The sequence below is a fragment of the Sturnira hondurensis genome, unplaced genomic scaffold (genome assembly GCF_014824575.4).
Source record: "Sturnira hondurensis isolate 20B ecotype Veracruz unplaced genomic scaffold, ASM1482457v3 Scaffold0009719, whole genome shotgun sequence".
NCBI lineage: Eukaryota > Metazoa > Chordata > Mammalia > Chiroptera > Phyllostomidae > Sturnira > Sturnira hondurensis.
Window position 1 is genome coordinate 17511369 of NW_028082350.1, and position 17557 is coordinate 17528925.

Sequence of the window (17557 nt, forward strand, 5' to 3'; positions counted from 1 at the left end):
CGACTACTAACATACACTCCCGTGAACATCCTCAGGGAAAAAAAGAAATCTTTCTTCCTCTGCATTCAAATGTACTTGGCTAGCCTTTATTTTGCCTGGCAACCCTATCCAAAGGCAGGTGGAGGCCTCGAGAAGGGCAGGAGCTCCCGGGGAGCCCGCCAGGTCCCCGCAGCGTGGAACCCGGAGCCGATCGGGAGCGCCCAGGACGTCTGCCATCTCCGGTGTTGGAACCGGGAGCGCGGTACCGGGGAGAAGGAAAGCTCGAGCCTAGCCTACGACACGGAGGGAAAAGACGCAGGCAATTGTCTGCAATGCCTCACACTCAGTACTGCATGATTTGCTATAAATTCGGTTTCCTCTTAAACGGTTGAACGACTAGTCTGTTTCTAAAGAGACGTTCAATCACTTATCAGCAGATTCGTCAAAATGCGTAGAAAGCAAGACAAGGTAGAGGCAGGGTTTGGTTAGACTTTGTGGAAACCAAGGCGTGCCGAGGCCCAGCATGGCTGGGCCCGGGAGCTGTCAGTCTCCTGAAAGCGGAGGAGGGCCCTGGGGTCCCCGCCGAAAATGTGGAGGCGGAGCAGAGGCCTGGCCCGCAAGCGCGGTGTCGCCGCGGCGCAGGCGCAAGTGCGAGCGCAGGCGCCGTGTCGCCCCCGCGCAAGCGCAGGCGCGCGCGCGGGAAGATGGCGGCCGGGTTCAAGTGAGTGCTGGAGGCTACGGGTGCTAGCTTGTACCCTGGCGGGTGGCGGCTTCATTGAATATTTGACTGGGGTTTTCTCACCGGGAGCACCACCCCTCCAGGTTCCCCCTGCCCCTCCCCACCCCGCGGAAGCAGGCGGCGGGCGGGAGGGCGCGGGGGCAGTCGCGGGGGCGGAGAGCGCGGAGGCTGGGTGTGGAGTGGAGCGCCCGCTGCGAGCGCTGTGGCTCGGGGTGTAGGGGGCGCGCGGCCCCCGCGGGCTCAGTGGCACGTTTTTAAACGGCGTGGGGTCCGAGCCGCGGGCCGCTCCGTTCTCGCTGTCCCGTAATTTATTTCTGAGTGGACGGCGCCGGGTTCGGAAGGGTTTTGCGTCAGCCTTTTCGGTGCCGCTCTGGTGAAGCCTGTAGGCTCTCGTTCCCGGAGCAAGTGTTTAAGCGAATGAGCCAGGGCCCCGAAGGAAACCAGTTACACCAAAACAGCGGTCTCTGTGTGTAGCCCCCCGAGGGTGTGAGAGAGTGTTGTGCGTGCCCCTGCTCTGAAGTTAACTTTCTTACTGCCTGGCGGAGAGTCTAGTAACCCCTGCAATTTAAGAGGGACGGTTGGTACGCGTAGGTTCGACAATCGCTCCGCAGAAGTGTGGCCGTTTAAGTCGCAGGTCCCGCTGATAGGATCGTGGGTTGTTGCCCACAGTCATAACTGAAGCACGTGTTGAATTTCAGTCCCAGGGCAGTGGACATAGAGGTGGGACTTTTTCCCATGCTTGTGAGTTAAGAATCCGAGCTTCAGAGCCGGGTGGTCCGACGTCCGCCCTCACTCCCGCTGGAGTCGCGCCCCGGCTTTGGGCTCCACCCTGTGCTCCCGGCGGGCACGGCTGCTCCCGTCTGCTGTCTGCCCTGTTAGATCTGCCTTTCCCCGTTCTTTCCCCGTGTCATCGCGCGGTGGGGACGTGTGTGGAAGCCTGTCCTTGCCCGTTCTGGGTTTGTGGGGAGAGTCGTTAACTCACGCAGGCGTGTCTTCAACACGTTGCAGGACGGTGGAGCCCCTGGAGTATTACAGGAGGTTTCTGGTGAGTAGAGACGTCACGCCTTGTGGTGACAGCACCGCGCGCCTAAAGACGGTTTTCGCATGTACAAATACTGAGCCTTTCGTTGTGCGCCTGAATCTAATATTAAAATACGTCACTTATACCCTAAAAATTCAAGGAATTTCAATTGATGGAGCTTAATGTGCTTTCCCCGGCTCTCCGTGCAACGTCCCTGTGGGTTTAACCTCCCTTCCCGCGTGTTTCTGTAGAAAGAGAACTGCCGTCCGGACGGGAGGGAGCTGGGCGAGTTCAGAGCCACGACCGTCAACGTGGGTGAGGCTGCTCTCCGTCTGCGGTGGAGCACTGACCTTGCTTCTGTTTCGAAAATAGGATGTTTGTCTTTTGATACTAGTCCAGAACTTTTATTTGTAAAAAATCTAAAAACTCACTATTCTCTCCATTGATTTGCTCTTTATTTAAAATTTTACAGTTACTACCGAGTTTTTTCTCCTTCCTTCCAAACCTCCAATACATGGATTTCTTACGTCCTAACCTTGTTAAACGCACCCCCCGCCTTGCCCCTTGCAAACAGGGTTTCCCAGTTTTATCTGTATGGTGGTCCCAAGTTTTAGCCTCTGAGTCACTCACACAGCAGTTTGGCCAAGTTCTGCTGTGTTTAGGGAATTGCGGTGACTTTGTTGAGATTTTTATCTGTGCAGTTCTATGACTGAATGAAAAGTGATTAACTCACATTCAGGGGCCGGTGAGTAACTCTCAAATACTATACCACTCTAAAAAGGCTTGAGCTAGTAATAAATTTCATAAGTATTTGGCTGTATGTAGCAATATGAAATCCTGGTAAAAAGCAATGTACTTCTTACTCGCCTTTCTGTTTTGCTTAAATACTTTTCAGGTTCCATTAGTACCGCGGATGGTTCTGCTTTAGTGAAGCTGGGGAACACGGCAGTGATTTGTGGGATTAAAGCGGTAGGTTTCGCGCGGGCTGCTGAGATTGGAGGTGCCAGATCAGCTGCACGTGCTCACGGGACTGTAACACGCTCTGGTTGGCGAGGCGGGCCCGTGTCAGCTTGCAGCACCTTTCCCTTCCCCCAGGGTGTCCAACCCTTGGCCCACGGGCCGCATGCAGCCCATCACAAAACCGTAAATCTACTTAAAACCTTGTTTTGCTCATCATTTTTTGTTGGTGTTTGTGTATTTAACATGTGACCCAAGACAACTCTTCTCCCAGCGTGGCCCAGCGACCCCAGAAGGTCGGATGCCCTGCCTGGAGCTTTCATCTTTGAGAAGCCGATAATATGACCCAAGTTTAATTAATCAATTTTAATTTACAAACATTTGTCAAATGTAGTGAACTCAAATAATTTTCCAGATCGGCACCACCTTTCTTTTTTAAGAAATTAAGTTTTTGGTGACATCCTTTTACCCAGTGATGGCATTTACCCTGTGCATCTGTCTGTGCAGGTGTGCACACAGTTGAGGGTGCTCAAATTAAACCCTGAGGCAACAGTAGCTGCCTTACACTGAGCACCTGCCACGTTGGAGGCACCTGGTTTCAGGTGCTGCACACAGTCAATGGTTTTCACCCTCAGAACAGCCACCGGAGGCGCACGCCTCTGGCCAGGTTCATGGAGGGTCTGTCCCCAAGTTCCAGGAACTCGGGGCTCCTATAGAGAGCGTGGGCCTGCCTTCGGGGCCTGCGCTCTGGCCGCATGGCGCTCCACTCCCTCCCCCAAGCCCATGTCCTCCAGGTGAAGCTGGGGTGACACCTCACAGCCAATCACAGTGCCCAGTGCCCAAGTCTGATGTTCCGGACTTCGAGCATTCTCACTTGACCCTCGTTAACAGTCGCGAAACACGTGCCTCTTGAACATCCCTGTTGAATGGGAAGAGGTTAGGTAATTTATCCGACTCTCAGCCAGAAAGTGAGGGCCTGACATTTGAACCAGGAGGTTCCAGAGCTTTTGCTCAGCCTGTGTCTCTAACCATCACTTCCTAAGTCTGGGTGTGTTGCCTTGGGGCTTTCTTCAGGTTCCAGGCTCCTGAGTGGGTGGAGCAGACATCCACGACACCTTTGTAGGAGCCAACTGACGAGCACCCGAGCGTAGTACCGCGCTGCCTGGGTGCCTGCAGAGCGGGTGCGGGTTGGTGGCCAAGTCTAGAGGGCCTCTGACGTCGGTGCCTGGGCACAGCAGACACGTGGTAGCGAGCTTGTGCAGCCGGGCAGAGCCCCACAGCTGACACCCGTTTGCTCCCACAGGAATTTGCCACACCACCTCCAGATGCCCCCAACAAGGGTTATGTTGGTAAGTGAAATGGTTTTGTAATTTTAATACAAAATTCTGTAGCTAAGCCCTAGTAGTTGAAGGAAATTATTCATAATAGTCACAAATACACAGGGAAGAGAGACATTCTTGAAGTTTTGTGTTAGAAAATAGCTTAATAGCAAAATAGAGAATTTGTAAAGTTTTTGGATCCATTTTTTTTCACGCATTCAGATGTCATCAACCAAGAAAGTAGAATCTCCTAGGCAAAGGGCTGTAATGGCAAACTTTTCTGTTTCCATAAACATTCGTCATCGATACCAGCATGCGGTTTTTAGGTGTTTGACTTGGACCGTTTTGTGTGGCGGGAGCCAGCATTTTTAAAATGCTCAATGGTTGGGTCTGAGCTGAGGGCCACCTTCCGCTACAGGGCGAGGCGCTTCGAAGGAAGTCTAGAAAACCAGCCAGGGTAGAAATCTCGAGTAAATGCTTTTGTCGGTCTTCCTTGCGTGGTGAAGAGTTGTGTGCCGGTTGTACTTTATCCACGCACGGGGCTTACAGAGGCCAGACGGGACGTCACAGACGCCTCGCCGCCCTTCCCATGCGCAGCAGCCTGTCCAGGGCCAGGCGCCACCGTACGAGGACGACCGGCCCTCGGCGCGCCTTCCCTAGCGGCAGAGTGTGTCTTTCAGTTCCCAACGTGGACCTGCCCCCTCTGTGCTCATCGCGGTTTCGGTCGGGACCCCCCGGGGAAGAGGCCCAGGTGGCCAGCCAGTTCGTGGCAGACGTCATTGAAAAGTAAGATCGAGGGGATAAGACACAGCCGTGGTTCATGCCTGGGCGGTTTCAACCTTCCGTTTACTGTTGTCGTTACATCAAGTTCACAGATGATTCGGAAGGAGGACTTGTGCATCTCTCCGGGAAAGGTGCGGAGTCAAGGAGCTGCGGTCTTCTCAGAATTCCGAAGTGTCCCGTGGGGAGGAGACGGGGAGTTGGCAGCCCTGGCAATAGCCCTCAGCACAGCGTCTCACACACAGTAGGACCACCAGTCTCTGCCAGCTGGGCAGTGTGCACAAGACAAGGGTCTTGACTGACAGATCACTTGACTTGGAGCTGCCTCGCGCCGAGGTCCTGTTCCCCAGTGAACGATGTTTTTATTCTTTGTAGCCCAGTTGGTGTCTCATCAGCTAGTGTTTAAGGTGCATCCGTACTGTGAACCCCAAGTCCGTGTGAAAACTGAGACCTTGGTTGCCCAAAGCCTACGGGCTTTTCCTGTTTGACCACATACTCACTCCTTAGCACTGTAAAACCTCAGCGTTTCGTGTGTTAAGGTTACCTTGGGAAAGGATGTTTGGATTTTCACTTGGGACTTTCAGAGGCACTTCCCTCACCTGTGAACTCAGCAACAGGAACGCAAATGCCCGTCAGCGGTCAGCGTGGTAGGCAGAAGCCTGTGGCGACCAGGCCTGCCGCCAGTTGTCGCTTGACTGTGAAGGTGCGGGTGGTGTGGGTCTCTGAGCGTGAACCCAGGAGGTGGTCTAGCTGGTCTCACCGTCCAGTGTGCTGTCCATCTTTCCAGCTCGCGTGGGTCCTCTACTGCGACCTCATCTGCCTCGACTACGACGGGAACGTCCTGGACGCCTGTGCGTTTGCGGTGCTAGCCGCTTTAAAGAACGGTGAGCACGGCGACAAAAGGCGGTGCTCCCGCCGCTGCCCTCTGGTTGGTTCACTAGGCTTCTTTCCGCTTCAGGTTTGTGCTGCGACTTAGCTTACTTGTTTCGGTGTAAGTCAGTAACACTGTATGCGTACATTGTATTTATTCTGATGTGCCGAAGTAACTTTGTAAGAGTTCTTCCTGACGAGCTACCAGTTACAGTGAAGACTTACTTCACCGATTTGCCTTTTTCTAGTGCAGCTGCCAGAAGTCACTATAAATGAGGAAACGGCTTTAGCAGAAGTTAATTTACAGAAGAAAAGTCACCTGAATGTTAGAACGCACCCAGTTGCTACTTCCTTTGCGGTGTTTGATGAGTAAGTTGAAGGCTAGAGCCATGTGTCTGGCACTCTTCTAAAAGGAAACGCCCCGTGGGTCGGTAACCTCGCCCCCACGCTGTCTCCCCAGCACCCTGCTCATTGTCGACCCTACCGGAGAGGAGGAGCACCTGGCGGCCGGAGCCCTGACGGTGGTCATGGACGAGGCGGGCAGGCTCTGCTGCCTTCACAAGCCTGGTATGGCCCTTCTGTTTCAGCCCTGACTGTGGAGATGAGGCCTCAGTGGGAACTTTAGATTGGCGGGAGGGGGGTGCCGGGGGCTGGTGGTGGAAGTGGAATGTGGGGCGTCTTACTGTTTACCGAATGCAGCAAGTGCAGGACCACAGTTTGCTGCCCCGAATCCCTCCCGTTTTTATGTGCGTGTCAGAGTCACGTGGAGGTCTCATCAAAGCTAACTTGCAAACCCCGGGACTGTGTCTCTGGTCCCCACTGCCGCAGCTCTCAGTCTGCAGCTGCACATGACCTGGGCCCTTACCTTTGCAGGGGGCAGTGGGCTGACCGGAGCCAAGCTGCAGGACTGCATGAGCCGGGCGGTCACCAGACACAAAGAAGTGAAAAGACTGATGGACGAAGTCTTTAAGAGTATGAAGCCCAAATAAACAACCACATTTCCAAAACAGATTTGTAAAACCTGTATTTGTTACACTGTGCACAAGCCTTTTATACTCAATAAATATCAAACTACATTCTTAAGACATTTCCAGTATTTCTTAGGCCACTTGCACGTTAGGTACAGTGACACTGTGGTGAAAAAGCAACGACTTAAAGCTACCCAACCCCAACGATTAAAGCATTTCCCTGTTTTTATTTAAAAATCATAGGGCTGTGCTTCTGTACAAAGTTTGTACACCTAGCAATGTAAAGTACTGATACGTTTTAAACAAAAATGAAGTAGAAACTCCAAATCCTTTTGATTCATTGTTCTTACGTTAAAAAAAAATAATGCAAGACTCAGAACTTTGGGCTGGTGGGCGTGCCTCTCTTCACTCTACTTTTTGGCCGGCTGCCTGTGTGCCGGTGACGACGTCGCTGGGCCGTCTGTGCCGCCGCCGCCGCCACAGCCATTTGGTGCTGCAAGAACCGCAACTGCTGCAAAGGGAGGGAGACGTGGCGTCACAGGAGGCAGGAGCGAGGGGGCTTCCCTGCGTGCGGTGGAGGCCACAAACGAGAGGGAGCAGCACGGAGGTGACGGGCCGGACCGCACCCACACAGTGGCCTGCCGGTCTACGCGGTGTGACTCAGCGACTTCAGTCACCACGGTCTCATGATGGTCCTAGCAACAGAGCGCCACCCTGCGCGTGGGACAGTCCACTCTCCTACGCTGACTGCCCAGGGTGGTGGGGCCACACCTGTCCAGAACGGGCAGGATGCTGGCTCACAGGACTCTGGGCGCACCTGCCCCATCCTGCAGTGCAGGGTCACCGCTGGCACCTGCGCACTTCACAACCCACTCTGACCACAAGCGTGGGTGTCACTGAGCCACCAGCACTTGCTGAGAGGTTTTAAATCAGCACAAGAATGGCTTCAACGTACAAAATATATTCAGTGCTCCAAACTGACTGGCTAGGACATCAGACCTTTAAATAAAACTTGCTACTTTTTACCTACTACTATACAGTGTTACAAGGCAGTGAAATAAAACTAAGGCATTCTGAGGTACTTTGGGAGCCAGAATCATTAAGTGCAATCAGAGCAAAGGTGCTGGATTACTTGGATCTGCTGCCGCTGCTGCTGCTGCAAGGCAGGGGAGGGCTGGAGTCTCTGCTGAGGGGGGCCTTGCTCAGGTCTGTTCCCGGCAGAGCCAAGCTGAGACAGCGCTACAGAGAGGAGAGGGAGAGCAGGCCCGTCAGGGTGCGGAGGCCGCGGGGTTAGGGAAGGACAACACAGACAACGAGACGCAGAGAGGTTATCAGTGGGATTAATCTCCAGCATCGAGTCACAGACACTTCAGAGACCGGTCTCCCGTTAGTCAAGGGTGCCACCGACACAGCTCCAGACAGGGAAGGAAGGGCCTGCACAAGTGCCTGGGCCCCAGGTCCCTGTCCTGAACCTCAGTGAAATCCGAGGACAGTGCTGTCCTGTTGAGAGAGGCTTTCTTGCAAAATGTGAAACGGCACACTCTAAAATAGAACCGATGAAGGAGGAGAGGCTGGAAGCCATGCTACCATGACCAGGCAAGTGCTTCTGAACAGACACTGCAAGGAGTACTGGACTCCACGGGCAGCCAACCAGACAGTGCCCAACCCTCTCGCTGCCCGGAAGGGGGGCGTCCAGGCCCGGGCGGCTTCAGTGACCCACCGAGGTGCAGTCACCATTCTTAGGCTTTTCCAGCCTGGAGTCCTTCCCACTACACTGCACTCTGGAGAATGTACACCTTGTGTGGTAAACGTTTGTAATAATAATTTCACACGAAGATCCCCCAGCTCTGAAGGTGCCCGAAGACCTTGCTCATTCTGAATTCAGACCCTGGAGCTAGTTGTTCAGGAGCCTCAGGGCACCACAGGGGTCCCGGGGAGGGCTCAAAACGTTCGCACCACCGCTCAGTCAACCCTCAAACTCGAGTTACTGTCTTCAACTGCAAGACAAGCTTCATTAAAGGTAACTACTCGGTTCGCCATTTACTGCCGGAACTGGTAAGCAGTTTCATATACCCTCATTTTTCACAAACGGGAAGAGCGGCAAGCCTTGTTACTGCCATTAAATGTTAACTCAAGCAAGTACAGGCAGCCAGAACCAGACAAAAGATGGGGCCACCTATAAACGCAGTCCCAATCCCCTAGAGAGAAAAGAGTTAACCACTGTGGTGGCTCCCTAAGAAGTTGGATGACTCGGTAACCTTTGCCAACCAACTATAACATAAGCAAAACATAAATGCTGTTCATATATGCAGGTCAAAGCACTTTTAATTGTCAGTGAAAAAGATTCTCAGGGCTACCAATAAACCAATGTTAACAGTTGATGCATTAAACTTAACTGTGCTTTTTCCTAGCTAATGCTGGTGAGACAAGGGAAACTACTAAAAAGGTGAGATCCCACCCCGATCCAATACTCAGTAGACCCAGCCCAGGAAGTGGCGTGGATACCAACCGGCTGCCTGCGGCTGCAGAAGGCCCCCCGCTCCGGCGAGACCCAGGACAGTGGCGTGTGGGGCAGGCAAGGCCTGCTCCTGGCCGTGGGCACCTTGTTCAGAGCCCTGAGTGAAAAACCACACATGACTTGTAAGAAAGCGAGCGACCTTTGTGTTGGTAAAAAGAAACGAGTGACTCTTCCCCTGTGAGGCTAGGTCAGGTAGAAGGAGCAGCACAGAGACAAGAACCCAGGGCACTTGGCGCCAGCAGGACAAGTTACGGCGCTGGGAATGGGGACGTGAAGCCCAGCGTTGCAACATCCCTTCTGTGCCGGTCCACCGTCTATGCTCTAGCCCTAATTCATGAAGCTTCCCCAGGGAGCTTCGCCCAAACTGCTTTTCAAGTTTAGAGCAGTCTCAGCACACTGTACTGGAACGTCCAGAGAGTGCAGGAAGCCAGGGACAGAGGCAGAAGGCCCACGGGCCACCAGCGAGTGTCTGGAGGCGGGACTGGCTTGTGGTTTGGGTGCTAACGGGGCTGCGAGAGACGGGATGGGGGTGGCCCAGGGGGAGGCAGCAGAGACTCAGAAAGGCCAGCGGGTCTTCCTTCTCCCTTCAACTTTCTGTCATTCTTATTCCACCCCAGTCTAGACAACTCTGACACTACGGAAGAGTCTGTCTGTCTCTCCCCCGGCCAAGCTCCGTGGAAACAGGACACCTTAATTCTAAGGGACGAAATAATGTGCACAGCAGAGTGAGGACTGGGTAGGGAGTCCGAGTCCCGGGGCAGAAAGGCCTGGGCTGGGCGCCAGTCATCTCATCTGCAACTCTCTCACACCACAGGAGGCGGCAGTGACAACGGGTCTCCAGTACAGTGTGGTGGGAACTAGAACAACCAACAGCTACTCTTCTTAAAGCAACAGTACAGGAAATCACTGAACGCAAAATCACTGAGTATAGGCCCCCAGGAAACGCCCCAGACGTGCGGCCGCCATGGCGGAGCGCGGGCATGTGGGGCTGGGGAGGCACAGACCTGCTCCCCCGGCTGCTGCGGGCTGGACGCTGCGGGTGGCGGGGCCGGCGGGGCGGCAAACGGAGGCAGCAGCTGCTGCTGCTGGTGCTGCTGCTGCTGCAGAGTGTTGAAGATCAGAGGACCACTGGGAAGCTGTGCAGAATTTAAACAGGAATTAACTGGTAGTTAATTTCACATAATTTAAATTTCTGCATTCTACAAATACTTCTGGAGTATTCACTAGGCATTCTTCTAGCAGAGGTGTCCAGCCTTTGGGCACCTCTGGGCCACACTGGAAGAGTTGTCTTGGGCTACACATTAAATACACTGCAACATGTCGTCACAAAATATCCCATGATGTTCTAAGTACATTCACAGTTTTGTGTTGGGCCACATTCATAGCCTCCCTGGGCTGCAGGGAGCCCGTGGGCCCCAGGCAGGACACCCCCGTGGGACTGAGGAAGCAGGTAAACTAAAAAGAAGCTAAACGAGATCTCTGCCCTTAAAAAAACCACTAAAAAACAACTTTTATAACTGTTGCTGCTGAGGGTTCTCAAATGCGTAACACTCTCAAGCATAAACCGTTCTGCTTCAAGTTACAGACACACCCGAACACACACACTGCCTTAGCTCTCCTTACGTGGTCACACAGAGCAGGAGTGTGCCAGAAAGTACAAACCAGAGCCAGTGAGTCAGAGATGCACATTACGAAAACGGATCTCCCCAAATCTGTTCTAGCTTTGCCAAAACCCAGCACTACTTCACGGGTGCTCATACCACAGTGAGAAACTGGAAAAAAAATACACCACACATCCACACTTAGTTCAGAGACTTAACTTGTTGTCATTCAAAACCTAATTCAAACTGAAAAACAGGGTTTTAAAGAGGCACTCAGAGAAACCCAAGTTAGATCCCCCACTGGGCACCCCCAGCGATCAGGAAATGTGCTTTTTCCGTTTTACTCTACGGGGTTTCTGAGTCCTTAAGAGGATGTTCAAGTAAACACAAAACCCAGAATTCTCAGGTCTGCAGAGTTTTAAAAAGGTGCCCTTCAGCCAGATTTTGGACACGCACGGGTCAAATGTCCCCTCCTCCGTCAGGGAGCCGGCAGACGTGGCAATGCACAGTCACTCTGCGCCGCGGCCTTGTGGTCCCTCCTCTTAGCAGCTCCGTGAAGGGCACCCATTCCTCACATCCCGGAGCCCGGCTGAGGAGCCCCGCGCGGCCGGGCAGCGGGCCAGCCCACAAGCCCCGCGGTCTGTGAGCACCCCACGTCACCCGCTCGCAAACCGGGCTGTAAACACTGGCATGGCCTGCACCCCGGACAGAAAATAGGTTTTAAGCTTTGGCCCTAAACACGTCTCCAGGTTTGTTTTTCGGAACCAAGCTGGGCTACTGTTATTTCCCAACGATGCACAGCCCTGCCATTTCGCGTCTCCAGATCTTGCTATTCTTGTCTACCTTCTCTCAAAGTTCCCTGCAGATAATCCCATCCATTTGCCAACCCTGCAGTCCACCCCTAAAGGGCCTGGGCGGGGGACACCCCAAACGCTGCCAGCCCCCACGGAACGTGCACTCACCCGCCACCTCCGACCTCTCCCCATGCTGCCCGTGCGGGCCTGGGCACCACCACAGGCACGGCCTCGCCACCAGCCTGCAGCTCACAGACACCTACCCGGCGACGGTCAGGTGCCCAGGAGAGCGCACAGCCGTGCATGAAGTCTCTGCCTGAGCACAGGGCCTGTGGGGAGCAGGTGGCACTGCGTGCACGTGCGAGTAACGCGCTGTGGAGAGAGGAGCCCTTCCCGAAGCGCAGGCACCACTGCCATGGCTGCCCGGGCTGCTGGCAGGCCCGTGCGTGGTAGCGCCGGCTCTCGCCTCTGGCCACGGAAGGCAGACGGGACGACCGGCCCTCAAAAGGGGCCGGGCCACCTCAGGATTTCAGGGCCCATTCGTACAGGTGTGCGCGTCAAGAGAACAACGGAAGTGCAAAACCTTTAACCGAGAAGCAGGGTTGCTGATTTACCTGGAGCAGATTCAAGGGTCTGAGACTCGAAGTGTTTTTTAAACCAAACGGAACACCTGTTAAACATAACTCATGGTTATAACACGGAATTAAAATTTTACTACATGTGAAAACATTTTATATTTTAGGATCAAGATATAGCATTTTCAGTACTTTCTGCATAGATGCCCTTTACTTTCTATAGTTCTACATTGCCTTAAAGACAGAACGGTGTCACCGCGCTCCATCAGCCCAAGGTCAGCAGCTAGGGCAGCCTGCGCTGTGGACCGAGGCTGCGTCCCCGCCACTGCGGCTGCCGCTGCCAAAGGGCCCAGGCCCACGCAGGGACCACAGGCACCCACAGGGGTGCCGCCGCCTTTTCGGGGCTGCCACTGCCCAGCGCTGGGCCACAGAGGACATCTGCAACGCCCGCGTCTCAGGACCGGCGGGCTGCCGTTATTCTGAGGTGCAAGTGTTGATGTTAACCACGGGTGCAGGGTCAATCATGGGTGCAGAGACCAAGCTGCAACCGTGACCACACAGAGTGCACCGGAACCCACTGCCGCACGTAACTTCCTCTCAGTTTTAATATGAACAACACCTTTAACGTAAACGCAGTCTCAGCTTAGACTGCAGACCCCAGTCTCAAAGCACACTAACAATACACACCAATGTCAAGGCTAACTAACAATGTATCTAGTCCTCTAAGCAAGTGACTGTATTTTTTAAAGGGTAAGAGGCAGAAAGTCACTGGCACGAAAGCCTTGAATGAAAAACTGAAGCAGCAGCATGGGATAAAAATAACACTAACTTTCCTTTCCAGATCTCCTGTGGCAAGACCCCGAACGACCTGACCCCGTTCAAGGTCAACGATGACTGTACAGGCCTGTAGCTCTACAGAGGGGCCTGTCTGCCCTCCGGACTCACAGCAACAGGGCCTGAAGCTTCCAGGGAGGAGCAGGTTCCCCCAGGCCCCACCCACGAGGCCTCTGGAGCCACAGGCGCAGGGAGGGCGTGGGGGAGGCAGACACTCTGCTTTCAGCTCGGATGCCTGGCTGCTCGGGGGCACCCCCTCCCCCCAAGACGGTGAGCAAAGAACTGGCAGCCACAGCAGGAGCCGCCCACTGGGCGTGGCCCACCTTCAGCTGTAAGCGCACAGGTCATGTAGCACTGTACCGTACTGGTCACCCCGGGTGACAAGGTTGCGTCTGGTGAACTCTTGGTACCAGAACTCCTTCCTCACAGGTACAGGCAACCGATTTTCTACAAAACTGCTTTAAGAAAATGAAGCTAACTGGGTCACCATTATTACTTTACTGATTTTTGGAGAGGAAGCGGGACGCACAATCAGAGAGAAACACGGGCCTGTGCTGCACCCACTGGCGCGTCTCTGGTGCTGCACGTGCCCCGACTGGGGACAGGGGGTGGTGCCCTAGCCGAGGGGCCACCCGACCAGGGCAACCGTTCTTTTTCTGTCAATCAAAGCCATAGCTGTTACTTTGACAGACAAGCAGAAAATACATTTTCTTGCTGTGGGGTAGGATTTTAGCAATTCACATGTGCCATGACACGACAGTAGTTGAAAACCGATGTCCTGAGTCACGAAGCTCTCGGCCAACTGCCCTCCTGCGCCAAGCTTGTTGCTCTTACTCCATCCCCTCTCGCAGAGGGACGCAGAGGGACGCAGAGGGACGCAGAGGGACGGCGGGCTGTGCTGAGGCACGTTCTCCCGAAGAGCACGAACCAGCGCGGCCGTGCCGCCCCCTGCACCTGCAGCAACAGCCGCCCCCAAAGGCCCTGGTGACAGCGGCAGCGCGGTCTCCGGACGCTCAGGTCCGTGGCACACACCGCACAGGTCCACACCCACTGAGTGTCCACCACGGTGCGGCGAGGCCCTGCATCCGGCCCGCGCTGCTATTCGCACACGATGCTGTGTCTCCCAAACGCCCTGCACTCGGAGCAGGGCCATGCTGAGAACAGGGAGCTGGCCACACGGCCCTTATCGTCGCGTCTGGGACGCAGAGACAGGTCCTTGGAGACTTCACAGCTTACCGAGTTTCTCCCTAGAAGCTGCCTGCTAGATGCTTTTTAATTCAGATGTCAGAGCCTAGAAATGCTTTCAATGTAAAGGCCTCTCATTTCTTAAAAACACCTGTTCGGCCGCTGCTACACGAAGGAAGGGGGAAGGGGGGAGGGGGGAGGGGGGAGGGGGGAGGGAGGGAGGGAGGGAGGCAGGCAGGCAGGCAGGCAGGCAGGCAGTCTCTAGTAACGGGAGCCCTGAAGTGCCACCCCACACCCATGCCCCTCACACCCTGTGTTCTGACCTGTGTGCGGAGCGGCCTGTGCCGCCCCGGGCAGCGCGCCAGGCAGCAGACCTCCCGAGGGCAGCAGGCCGCTCAGGTTCATTCCGGCAGGGGCGACGGCGCCAGCGTTCCCGCCCAGCATGGGGCTGGAGCTGCTCCTCAGAGCCGGGACTCCGCTGCGGGGACAGGACACAGCGTCACACCTACACTACAGACGGGCCCCAGGAGCACCGCCGAGCCAGCACGACAGGGTGGCTCTGCCTCCACTACCCACCCCAGGCTCTGTTTCAGGTTTGTGCTGTCCCCTGGCTGGTAGCCAAGCGACACCGTCTTGACTACCACGCCGCTGTCTTTATCAAGGTGGAAATAGAACCTGAACAGGGGGAGGCGCCGTCTAGGGACTGACGAGGGCACCGGGGGAGCATAGGGAACCCTGAGCCCCTGCTGGCCGGCAGGAGGCAGCGCCGTCAGTGCACGCAGCGGGCGCGGCTGCGACGGCCTCTGCCCACACCCAGGGTGGCTTTCCCAGTGCCAGGCACGTGCAGTTCTTTCTCATGTCACAGGCAAGGACGTGCCAGGCTGGAGAGCGTCGCCGAGCACTTACCACACGGAGCCCACCACGTTGATGAAGCTAAGTCCAGCAGAGGTGGCCATAGCTGGGGGAGCGCTGGTCCCTGGGGCGACGGGTGTCACCATGGTGGAGAGAGGAACGGTCGTTACAGGCATTGCCTGGCTCAGAGGCCTTTGCTGCTGAGCAAACCGAGCTAACAAAGTGGGCTGAGGGGTGGAGCCTGAGTCTTGGGGAGGAGGGGCGGCTGAAGGGGCACTAGGAGCTGAGCTCCGAGCCTCAGGAGGGTGTGGGGCCGATGAAGGGGCTGGTGTAGGAGTAGATGGCTTAGGAGTTCCAGATCCTGCTCATTGAGAAAGATAAAAATTGCTAGTTTGTTATAAATGGCCAGTCCTTCTCAAAATAAGGTTAATGGAATCTTACTTAGCACTGACAATTTGTTCCAGTTTTTTTAAAAAGCAGTTAACTGCAAGGGTTAATTTCTACACATGAGCCATGTGTTGCTACACCCAATTACAATTAAGGATGCAGTATATCACCTAGAAGCCCCGTCAGAGAAACACACACTTGCAATCTACCAGAGTACCCACGGGAGAGCTCTCCCTGCGTGCTACCTTTGGCCTAAAAAGTTTGAAAGGAATTCAAAGTAATTGTTATTTACGACTTCACTATTTTAAGACTTCACTTAAATGTATTGCTTATTTTCTGTTAACAGTCTGAGATAATCTCTGAACACATTTAATAAATTATGTGTGGTTAACAATCATATTTGACGCCTAAATATACTATTTAATTCCTAACACATTAAGTTCATCCTGACAAATTTACAAAACACAGTAATAAAGCAAATATTTGATAGATAATACTGCATCTTTAACAGTAACTGTGTACTTCTGTTTAAATGTAGAATGTATAGAAAATCTGTTGTGAATGAAGTATGCACAGTTTATCAACTTTTTAAAAAAAAAACAAAACAAAAAAACAAAAACCAAAAGAGTAAAACCAAAAGCTCTTGAGGTGTTTTCTTTTTTAGCTTTCATGTCCTGCAGAAAGAAAGGAGAGAGACGTGAATGTCCAGAAGCTGCCACTCGACCCTCGCTTAAAGCAACAACTGTGTGCAGTAGATTAACACAATCCATACCCACGACACGAGAAGTGTGAATCAGACTTCCAGGAAATTTATAACTTTTCTTTGTGCAAAACAAGAAGGCAGAAAAATGACACCTTTTCGAGCTATCGCGACGGAGTTTCTCTACTGCGAGGACGCCCTCCCGCTGCACAGCGCGCTCAAACTCTTAGCACACTGCGCTCGTCCGCAAAAAACCTGAAAAACTGGAATGCTGTTTTTGCCAATTGGCACCGAAATATCTCAGGTATTTAGTTAATTTGAAGAATCCTCTCAAATTAATGCTAGAGTTCTGGTGTAACTCTTTTTAAAGTATTCATCACTAAAAACCACATTTTCTTATCTCCAGAACAACGCTTTATGACCACCACATTTAGTACTGACAGCAATTTATAAGAGTGTAGGAGTGTTTCCGAAAAACTGGTTTATCGTGTCCCCACTTCAGTGACAGCTGGCTTCTCACACACACAGACAGGACTGTAACAAGAACGCCTGAGGCGCTCTTTTCTCGTATTAACTACGCAGTTTATGCAACACACAAACTGATCCTAGCGTGCACTGAAATAAAGAATACACTAGAACCTTCCCACCATCTCTAACTACTAGGTCTTTAAAGGAGTGTGAGCTGTAGGTGTGTAGGAGGCACACACGAAGGGCACACACATGTGAACACGAAGAACCCACACAGTCCCACCTAACACAGAACACACACAGCCGACGAGGGACCTGCCTGAAGCATCTCAGAACTTGAGCATTTTGGGGACACAGTACTTTCAGCTTTTGCTATTTCCCTGGCCAAGAACGCTGTCCAAGAAACACTGACACTCAGGCCTGTGAAGAGCTTGGGTACGAATCCGAATCGGAACTCACTTTGGGAGGAGCCGGCAGGAGACAGGGCGGCCGGAGAGAGCAGGCTGACTTGACCAGGGTCCATCGACGACTTGCGAGAGAGGCTTGGTGGCTTGGGAGCAGGAGGAGGAGTTGGAGACGTAAGAAAGCTGCTGGCCTGTTGTGGCGTGAAATAGTTACCTGGAAGAATGGGAGATTATTCCATGATTCAAAACTCAGTGCAAGCCCAAAGACGGGTCGGGGTCTAAGGAAAGTCCTGGTCACAGGGCCCGACATGAGGGTGCGCAGTACCTGTGGAAGCACTCCCCGAGCCCGAGGGCAGTTTGGTGGGCGGCGGCCGGGGCTTCACTCCTTTCCCCAGCACGGAAGACTGCACGGACGCGGCCTCGGGCTGCTGAGGACGGGGACGGGAGGGGCACTCGTCACTACTGTGGGGTCACCACCTTGGCAGTGAACCCAAGGTGACTCCCGGGGAAACAGCGAGTCTCTGCTGAGCCCTGGCAACGCTTATAGACCAAGGGGCCTGATTTCAGACTAGGAGGTCCCTGAACTAACCCAGAGTCCACAGCCAG

The 17557-nt window shown here is 53.8% G+C and overlaps 2 protein-coding genes across 10 annotated transcripts in view; one reads left to right on the forward strand and one right to left on the reverse strand.

The window, feature by feature from the left end:
• The first annotated feature begins 629 nt into the window (after positions 1 to 629).
• On the forward strand, positions 630 to 6748 carry EXOSC8 (exosome component 8). The gene is made up of 11 exons (XM_037057677.1): positions 630 to 700; positions 1727 to 1763; positions 1991 to 2054; positions 2635 to 2708; positions 4000 to 4045; positions 4696 to 4801; positions 4884 to 4929; positions 5583 to 5679; positions 5914 to 6034; positions 6126 to 6232; positions 6539 to 6748. Exons 1-11 carry the CDS (start codon positions 684 to 686, stop codon positions 6652 to 6654), a joined length of 831 nt encoding a protein of 276 aa, XP_036913572.1. The 5' UTR covers positions 630 to 683; the 3' UTR covers positions 6655 to 6748.
• An 87-nt stretch (positions 6749 to 6835) lies between these two features.
• SUPT20H (SPT20 homolog, SAGA complex component) overlaps positions 6836 to 17557 on the reverse strand; it is a 30522-nt gene continuing 19800 nt past the window's right edge. For 4 of the 9 annotated variants that reach the window (XM_037057664.1, XM_037057667.1, XM_037057666.1 and 1 more), the window contains exons 18-26: positions 17277 to 17379; positions 17007 to 17165; positions 15047 to 15353; positions 14464 to 14618; positions 12161 to 12216; positions 10156 to 10287; positions 9143 to 9248; positions 7766 to 7872; positions 6836 to 7144 (exon numbers count right to left, since the gene is read on the reverse strand). In XM_037057664.1, the coding sequence (XP_036913559.1) occupies positions 7007 to 7144; positions 7766 to 7872; positions 9143 to 9248; positions 10156 to 10287; positions 12161 to 12216; positions 14464 to 14618; positions 15047 to 15353; positions 17007 to 17165; positions 17277 to 17379 (1263 nt within the window). In that variant the 3' untranslated portion in view covers positions 6836 to 7006. The remainder of the gene's footprint in view (positions 7145 to 7765; positions 7873 to 9142; positions 9249 to 10155; positions 10288 to 12160; positions 12217 to 14463; positions 14619 to 15046; positions 15354 to 17006; positions 17166 to 17276; positions 17380 to 17557) is intronic. The other 5 variants (XM_037057668.1, XM_037057671.1, XM_037057672.1 and 2 more) reach the window with 5 other exon arrangements.